We start from the raw sequence: 9,807 nt of genomic DNA on the forward strand, positions 1-9,807 counted from the left end.
TTCTCGTACACCTCCAGGACACCTTAAGGTCCCCGTGGCTGCTCGAAAACTGTAAAACGTGTCCCCAGAGTCCCTTGAGGCTGGGCGCGGGGGGTCACCTTGACTCGTAGTCAGCGTGCATTGCCATATAAAGACAAAACACATTTTCATTCCTGTTTCTGAAGTGTTGCATGTCACTTCCTTCCTCGTAGATTTGAATAGATGCGTTGTCGCCCTGCTTTCGGTGCCGACTCAGAGCGGTGCCTGTCAAGCAGTGAGCAGCAAAGCAGCCAGACGGACCAACCGAGGACGGACAAGTAACCCTCCACGTCCAGAGACCAGCAGCCTCCTCAGCACATCTCTCAGGTAAAGAAAGACCGGATGGCCTCAGGTGATTCCTGAAGGCATCCCTGCAGGATGAGAGGGACTTCGGTTTTATTTATTCTTGTTTGTGTTAAAATGGACAGCTGGAAAGACAAAGAGAGGAAGATCAGGTGTCTTACTGTCTTTGTAATCGCTTGGTATTGCATATGTTATTGCACAGTCTACATTTTCATAATCTAAAACCCGAAATTTCTTCACTGCAGCTCATTCGTGCTGCTCTGCTCACACAAAATAAGTCCAGACTAATAAAACAACAACAAAACTAAAAAAGAACTTTTCTGGCTTTACGCTGTAGAACTGTGTGCATGTTTGACTTGAATCATTTAAAAGCTGTCGTGTATAAATAAATAAGAAGAGCGGTTCGAAGCAGAGCGAGGCCTACAGGGGAGAGGAGGAAGCAGTTAAACCACTGCAGTGAGCTGGAAAGGAAGTTTGCGGTTAGCTTCACTTTAACTGCAAAAAAAAAATCCAGAGGCAGAAACGTCAGCTCGGTGCTGGATTCAGGATTAAAGCTTCGTGTTGGGGAGGTTGAGGAGGAACCGTGGCGGGTACAGTTGATGAAACTCAAGCATGTGCGAAGCATGATGATGACGTTCAGCAAATCCTCAGGTGGAAGACCATCGGAGGCCGCGCTGCTCCGAGACAGCTCTGTTTCCTTGTACAGTTTGTGGTACAACACTTAAGTAAAGTTACTTGTACTTTACTCAAGTATTTCCCGTTTCTGCCACTGTACTTCTACTCCGCTGCATTTCAGAGGGAGATACTGCACATTCTCACATATAATCGCATGAAACGTGATGCCATAAACTGCACATTTAACGCAGTAAATTCTTTACTTCTGTTTGTAATGGACTATTTTAAAATTGCGGACTTGCAGACGAATGGACAAACGAGCGTTCTCAAATTTGTGCATTAAAACAGAAATGGTCGAAATTGAAAAAGATAAGTCCAAAAATTGAAAAGCGTTTCCTGTCATGTGAAGTGGAAAAGTGTGTGTGTGGTTAGAGAACAGGCTCAGTGAATAAATTATGATGTACATGAATCTTGTGACTTAACTGTTCCTCGAGTGAAAACATCAGATCCGTGTGCAGCGATGAGGAAACTGGAACCTCGCTCACTTTAATCCATCAAACCGTCATGTGTGCATCATGTGTCCCGTCGTTTTTAGCTTCGACTGGAGCTCTGCATGAGATTAGCTCATCTTCTGCAGGTTTTAAAGTCACTGTCTCCTGTTCATCTACACACAGCTGTCATAGGTGGAAATGTACAGGAATTCTGGATTTTCTGCACATTCAATTAAATGTTTTGGTTGCTGGTAAAGTCAGGATTTCTCTATCAACCTCACTGCCATTGCAGGGGTCAAATTAGTGTTCCAGGAGATAAAAAAAAAAAAAAAAAAAGATATAAAGCAGAAAAAAGCAACAAATGTTTTGCATTTTTTTTCTTAAATCCAGCCAAATTGCCTCCATTAATTTCCTACTGATTGTTTCACCACTGGGTGGCTCAGCGAGGAGGTGAGGTATTCAGATCCTTTTACTCAAGTAAAAGTACCAGTCGCACAATGTCCAAATACTTCACTGCATTAAAATCCCCCTTCAGTAAAAGTACACATATAGTGTCAGATTAATGGAATAAAAATACTTTATTATTATGGATTATGTTATTAATCCTGAGTCATCAAGCCTACAGCATCACTTTGCTGTTTTAACTACGTTATTGTTAGCTAGTGTGCCACAGTGGTTCACAACTTAAGGGTCGGGCCCTTCCAAAGGGTCACAAGATACATCTGAGGGCTCAAGTTAATTAATGTGAGAGGTAAAGGAGTTCCCCTCCAGACGTGGTCAGACCATAGTCTGTATGTAAAAGTGGACGTAGCTTCTGGATCTGAAAAACGAGGCCGATGTGGAAGTGCCTTAAACTGCGATACCGCCGGGTGCCACTAGAGGTTCTTCTGCTCCATCGACTATTTAACTTCTCTCATAATTTCCATGTGTTCGTATGGTTTTGTAGTCGCATCTTATTCGTTTTCTGGCGGTCCATCTGAAAATAATCCCGTCATTAATTAGAGAATAAGTCTTAAAAAGAGGTGTCTGTTTGATTGACAGGTCTGTGGTGGAATCAGGTTATGGCTACTGGTGGGCGGGATGTAGGATCGTTAGGTGTGACTCACATCTTCCACTTTAAATGTCAGTCTGAGTCTACAATTAGCTCATAGAGAGATTATGAGTAATTCATATTAAATGTTCAGGGGTTTAGTTTAGCTGAGCTCAGTTTCATTTCTGCTTCTGATCTTCTGGCTGCTGCAGGGACAACTGTCTTTCATCGACTTCAGACATAAAAGACAAAGGCAACAAATATCCAATAAAATCATTAGATACCCTTAAATTTCTAACAATAATTAGAAACAAATTGCTCTATTTACAACCCTCCAACACAGTATTAATAGAATAACAAGAAACCCTTGTGTTGTTGTTTTTGCGTGTGAATTGTCAGGAAGGCAAAAATGTAAAAGTGTTTTGTTTGACAAAAAAAAAGTAGGCGAAGTTAAAACAAAGAGGAAACTGAGTTTATAAACCAGCTCCTCCGTCCTCTCAGCCTGCCAGATGTTCTGCTGTGGTTCTGTGAGAACAGCTGCACAAGTTCAAGTAGAAACGAACTGAAAAGATCCTGCAGAGACGTGTGACAGTGCTGTCGGCCGTGTTCACAGCAGAGGTTTCTAAACTAGGTCATCTAAACTTCTTTAATACTGTTCTGTGGTTCGTACCTTCCACTGTTCTTTACACCTCCACACAGTCAGCTGGTTTTTTTTTACTTTTGTTTGATGGGTGTGTCTGATTGTTGTATGGTGCTGTCTAAAAAGTCCTGATAAATATATAAGTACAATTAAAAGGTAGTTCTCGTTCAGTCTACATCTCAGTCGGCCCATTAAACAATTAGTGTTTGACGGGAGAATAACTGGCTATTTATGTATCTATGCTGTCCTTTTCTCCCTCTGCTCTCCACTCACCCCAATCGGACGAGGCACTGCTGAGCCTGGTTCTGTCGGAGGTTTCTTCCTGTTAAATGGGTTGTATTATAATTTGTTCATAGGAGTACTGTAAGGTCCGATACTTTGACCTTCCTGTGTTGGACTGTGAGTCACTGGTAGATCAGAGAGTAGACGAAGTAAAGACCTCCTTTCTTTTTTACTAGAAATGTTATATATGATGTTGTTGTTGTTTTTGATGTGTTACTAACTGGATTTACCAAATGAAAATGTCCTGAAATAATTCATTTTGAATAATTGCTATCTGGACTCAGTTCAGTAAAGACCGTGTCGTGCTCTTGTCGTGGTCAGTGTGTACTTTGACAGCAGAGCTTCACATCCTGAGTTCTGTGTTTGTTGGCTTTCAAGTTGAACTTCAGGGGAGATTTGTGGTTGGGATTTGTACGTGTTTTTTCAGAACACGTCGTAGCCACATTTTCCTTCACATATGCAGTGAAATTCTCACATTAGAGATGCAACTTTCATTACAGAGATCAGAGCAGCGACACCAGCAGACATATGCCTTCATGTTTCATTTGAATGTGCATTTGTTTCCACCACTTCATTTAAACAAGGCAAGTGCTGTGCAGGAAGTGATGTCACTCATACTTTACACCCTGAAGTCAGTCGTCCCTTCTGCGGTTCAAAGTGTGTGTGTGTGTGTGTGTGTGTGTGTGTGTGTGTGTGTGTGTGTGTGTGTGTGTGTGTGTGTGTGTGTGTGTGTGTGTGTGTGTGGATTTTCACATTTAACTGCCAAAAAAGGACCTGCAAATGCACTCGGAGTGAATCAGCACACCGAAATAAAATCTCCTGCGTGTCATGTGATCACTTACTTCTCACAACTGCTGCACTCTTCCTCATCTGCAGCTTTTTCTTCTTGATTTGAAAAAAAGTTAACACTGCAATTAAATTCATTATACAACAAGTGAATATGATCATTCCCATTATGTAGAGCAATACAGCATTTTAAAATAAAAATTAATGTAGATAAATAAGTCTTATAATAAAACAACTGTCTGCCAAACCACACCCTTTTTTCATTTCATTATGGACACAAATAATAGAACTAAGACGTGAAGAGAAGACCCACATGAATCAACTGCAGCTACAAATCAACAATGCAAATGAATAAACAATAAACAAAAATAAATAACAAACTTACTCTGTTGGATGTTCGATTTGCTGCATCAGTTGTGATTCTGAGTGTTGTCGGGGTGAAAAGCTAAACTGGAGGAACTCTGTTAAAGGAGGCATTTGTGTAATTTTATATTTTGTGACAATGTCAGTACTCCGTGTTCCTCTTGGTCAAAGTTCCCAAAGCTGAGGTCAACCTCACTGACATCACGTGACTCGTTCAAACTGCTGTAGCCTTTGTGTCTGAGGTTGTTCGGTGGGTTGCTAGCGTTGTCCACTGCTGTATTTTGATCACATTTAGTGCTTGAACATGAACCGACCTAATACAGACGCTGTCATTTTACGTAAGGAACGAGAAAAGGAAGTGACATCTCACTACTGTTGTTTAGTTTACTGGTCTTAAGACCTTCCTGGAAGTTGTTTCAGACACAGTTGAGCTGAGGGGTGGCGTTAAACTCCAGAAGTTGGAGTTCCAGGGACTGAACTAAATTCATCTGCGTTTCCACTGCGGTCTGCGGCCCTGCAAAAATCAACAATCGCGAGGTTTATAGTGGACCTTCTCAATGCAAATCATTACATTATATTCAAAGATTCAAAATCTTTGTTGAAAAACCAAAAGAGTATCATGTTGTTGTGTCGAAAGGACAAAAAGCAAGAACCAGATAAACTTGTTTGCAGTTGCGGGTTTGCAAGAATGGTGGTTGTAAAATGTTGACAACTAGTACACAACTAATTATATATTCTGCACTGCGAAGCACAAATCCTAAATGTTCCTGAAACCTTCAGAAGGTACCACTGAGCGGAAACTCTTTTAACACAGTCTGCCTTCAACCTCATTCAGTGGAAACACTGGTAAGAAGGACTGAGTCCCTCCAAAGTCAGTAACGTTTATTTGTATCGCACTTTGGCAGATATAAAATCACAAAGTGCTTCAAATTCATAAAACAGCCCACAAACAACATGGTTTTGAACAGTTCAAATCACAATAGCAACAGACAAACGACACTAGTGGAGAGATAAGCCAGTAAAGGGTAATCAACAAAAGAAGCTGTCCAGACAGGCGAACCAAAAGCCTGAATAACAACGTTTTTAACTGTTTTTAAAGGTTCTCAGACGCAGGAAAAGATTACAGCGACGCAGAGAGTCAGAGCAAGATGATGTTTATGGAACTAGAAACCTTGTAAAGATGCCGGGAAAACAACAACCAGTATGTCCCTTTTAGGTAAAGAATCAGAGTCCTTTTGCCAGTTCCAGGTTACCAGCAGGACCAGCAGGTGCTCAGATATGATTACAATCTGATCACAAAGAAGCCTTCGCTGTCAGCAGGAAGTGCAGCAGAAGCAGGAAGTTGGAGGCTGGCAGAAGTGAGAACTGTGAGCGGTTTGCAACACAATAGAAAATCAGGAGATAGCACCTCAAAGTTCCTCCTTTTTCTGCCCTCGTGAACACGGCTGCCCAGGCTCTGACATTTTCATTTAAGGATGTTGTGTTCCTCTGTGTCAGTTTCAGGTTTCCAAGATGGCCGCCCCGCCGATCTCTCCTGAGGAGCTGGAGGAGCTCAGAGAAGCTTTCGCCAAGATTGGTGAGGGTTCACACCATTACTGTCACTTCCTCTTGTGGTTTTTAAAACAGGAAGGACCAGCGAGCTTCACATCTAAAAACATCTGGCCTTCTCCAAAAACTACTGTCAGCTCGTCAGTTAGAAGTTGTCCTTTAGAGATGTGACACTTTCTCGTAAAAAAAACAACACAACACACAAACAACAAAATGTCTGAGTGAGTTCTTCTAAATGTCCTGAACAGAAAATGTTTACTGTTTGTCATACCCTGGTTTTATACAAGCGGCGACCAACAGTGATGTCACCCGTTAGTTGGTGAACTGCTGTAATGAGGTCATGTTAGACTTTTCGGCCGCTGACCATATTTGGTCGAGCTGCGCAGGAAGGAAGCGGTAAATCTGACTCGATCTGATTGGTAACCTGAGGACACTACGCCCCGCCCACCTTTAGCAGAAACCTGACTGAACCACCAACAGAAAACAAAAATACTCATTTTGAAGCAGTAATTTCATTTGTGGAAATGATTTATTGACTGTATTTGATTAGAGAAGTTAAATCGAAGCCTTTTGGAGCCCATTGACTGAAAAATTAGCCCGGTGCAGAAGTGTCTTCAGCTGCAATACCACCGAGTGCCACTAGAGGTTGACTCCAAAAAACCTCCGGCTCCATAGACTCCCATTAAACTTTTCTCAGGGTATTCCAAGTCAATAAATATTTTCCACGTCATTTCGGTGTTGTTAGCTAAAGTCACTCCTTCTTATTAGTTTTCTGGAGGTCCATCTGAATATAATCCCTCATTCATTAGAAAAGAAGGCTCAAAAGTATAGTTTCTGGGGGCGTGTCTGTTTGATTGACAGGCCTGTACTTCAGTTAAGTTACGACTATCAGTAGGTACATGGTGTTGTGGGGATTCCAATCAGATCGAGTCAGATCCACCACTCGTCCAAATATGGTCACTTCCTGCTCCAAACTGCTCCGAACAAGCAAGATGGCGCCGACCAATATCCGAATTCGAGGCTTCATTACGGCCGTTCACAAGCCAACGGGACGCATCGCACATATATATATATATATATATATATATATATATGTATATTTTAAGATAGATATAGAATTTGTGGGAGTGAGAACATTTTTAATGGCTTTATTTCTGGGATTAATACAATAATTGATGACCACAAATGGTTACATAAGGCTTCATTCTCAACAGAAACAAAGTCACTGTAGCTCTCTCAGTCGTCGTAAAGGTGCCAAAACAATCAGAAACAAATGAATCCGGCTGTCCACGACGTGCCATCGGAGCAGCAGAGGATATCTGACATTCAAACAGTGGCAGTCAGAGGATGTAATGTCAGAATAACGTACGGTGCAGTTGGTGCACCGGACGATGTTCACCACAGATCTGTGTAAAGATCCTGAAGCCGAACTTTCCTCAACAACTACTGAAACTCAGATTCAGATGTGTTTGTCCCATGAAAAGACATCGTTTTGGAAAACCGGTGAATGCTACATAACTTAAACGTCCTCTGTCAAACCTGTCACTTTACAACAAATCTGTGAATGTGATTGGTTCCTGATTGAGGCCCAGTGTCTGACACGTCTCACTGCTTGTCAGTGTTCAGGTTTCATGAGCCTCAACAGGAAAGAAGAAAAACAAGCAAAGTGTAATTCTCTGTTTAATCACCTTCAGCAGCATTTTGACTGTGACGTTCAGTAAAGTATGAAACTTGATATCCAAGTCACACTTTCTGTCACTTGTCTGTGACCTCTGACCCCTCCGTCCTCTCCCAGATGTGGACAACAACGGCTTCATCAGCAAAGACGAGCTGAACGACCTCTTCAGGGCCGCCAGCCTGCCGCTGCCCGGCTACAAGATCCGAGAGATCGTCCTGGAGCTGACCAAGAAAAGCGACAGGCTCGATTTCAACGACTTCACTCAGGTAAGTGTGCAGGTCAAAGGTCAGGCCGGCATATACAGCGTTTTTCTTTACGTGTCCTTCATAAATATATTAAACAAAAGACAGAGGAGTTGAGGAGACTCTTTATTAACCACCTGCAGATTGTCCACGGACTGAAGAGCTCTGAGGTGGCCAAGACCTTCAGGAAGGCCATCAACAAGAAGGAGGGCATCTGCAATGTGGCGGGAACCTCAGAGCAGTCGGGCACACAGCACTCCTACTCAGGTCTGTACACACACACACACACACACACACACACACACACACACACACACACACACACACACACACATAACAAACACACACACACACACACACACATAACACACACACAACACACACACACATAACACACACACACACACACACACACAACACTAATGTGTGTTTGCATGGTTACTATTAGATTACATAGATGTCGCATCACTGTTGTGCCAATAATAACGTTAAAGGACACCCTCGAGTGTAATATTGTTACCAACCAAGTAAAACATGTAATCAACATGCAATCATACATGTAATCAACATGTAATCAACATGTAATCAACATGCAATCATACATGTAATCAACATATAATCATACATGTAATCATACATGTAGTCAACATGTAGTCAACATGTAATCATGTAATCATACATGTAATCATACATGTAATCAACATGTAATCATACACGTAATCATACATGTAATCAACATGTAATCAACATGTTATCATACATGTAATCATACATGTAGTCAACATGTAATCAACATGTAATCAACATGTAATCATACATGTAATCAACATGTAATCAACATGTAATCAACATGTAATCATACATGTAATCAACATGTAATCAATATGTTATCATACATGTAATCATACATGTAGTCAACATGTAATCAACATGTTATCATACATGTAATCATACATGTAATCATACATGTAATCAACATGTAATCAACATGTTATCATACATGTAATCATACATGTAATCATACATGTAATCAACATGTAATCAACATGTAATCATACATGTAATCAACATGTAATCAACATGTAATCAACATGTAATCATACATGTAATCATACATGTAATCAACATGTAATCAACATGCAATCATACATGTAATCAACATGTAATCAACATGTAATCATACATGTAATCAACATGTAATCAACATGTAATCATACATGTAATCATACGTGTAATCAACATGTAATCAACATGTTATCATACATGTAATCATACATGTAGTCAACATGTAATCAACATGTTATCATACATGTAATCATACATGTAATCAACATGTAGTCAACATCTAATCATACATGTAATCATCATGTAATCAACATGTAATCATACATGTAGTCAACATGTAATCATACATGTAATCATACATGTAGTCAACATGTAATCAACATGTAATCAACATGTTATCATACATGTAATCATACATGTAGTCAACATGTAATCAACATGTAATCAACATGTAATCATACATGTAATCAACATGTAATCAACATGTAATCATACATGTAATCAACATGTAGTCAACATGTAATCATACATGTAATCAACATGTAATCAACATGTAATCATACATGTAATCAACATGTAATCAACATGTAATCATACATGTAATCAACATGTAATCAACATGTAATCATACATGTAATCATACGTGTAATCAACATGTAATCAACATGTTATCATACATGTAATCATACATGTAGTCAACATGTAGTCAACATGTAATCAACATGTAATCATACATGTAATCAACA

At 40.3% G+C, this 9,807-nt stretch overlaps 1 protein-coding gene across 1 annotated transcript in view; it reads left to right on the forward strand.

Moving 5' to 3' along the window:
• The first annotated feature begins 211 nt into the window (after positions 1-211).
• The window catches only part of LOC138201558 (plastin-2-like), a 19,718-nt gene continuing 10,122 nt past the window's right edge, over positions 212-9,807 (forward strand). Inside the window, 4 exon segments of the mRNA XM_069155163.1 lie at positions 212-345; positions 6,026-6,104; positions 7,872-8,020; positions 8,140-8,263. Coding sequence (XP_069011264.1) covers positions 6,041-6,104; positions 7,872-8,020; positions 8,140-8,263 — 337 coding nt within the window. The 5' untranslated portion in view covers positions 212-345; positions 6,026-6,040.

Source organism: Embiotoca jacksoni, unplaced genomic scaffold, assembly GCF_022577435.1.
Source record: "Embiotoca jacksoni isolate LCO1_2020_lvr unplaced genomic scaffold, fEmbJac1.0.p SCAF_2, whole genome shotgun sequence".
In the NCBI taxonomy this organism is placed as follows: Eukaryota; Metazoa; Chordata; class Actinopteri; family Embiotocidae; genus Embiotoca; species Embiotoca jacksoni.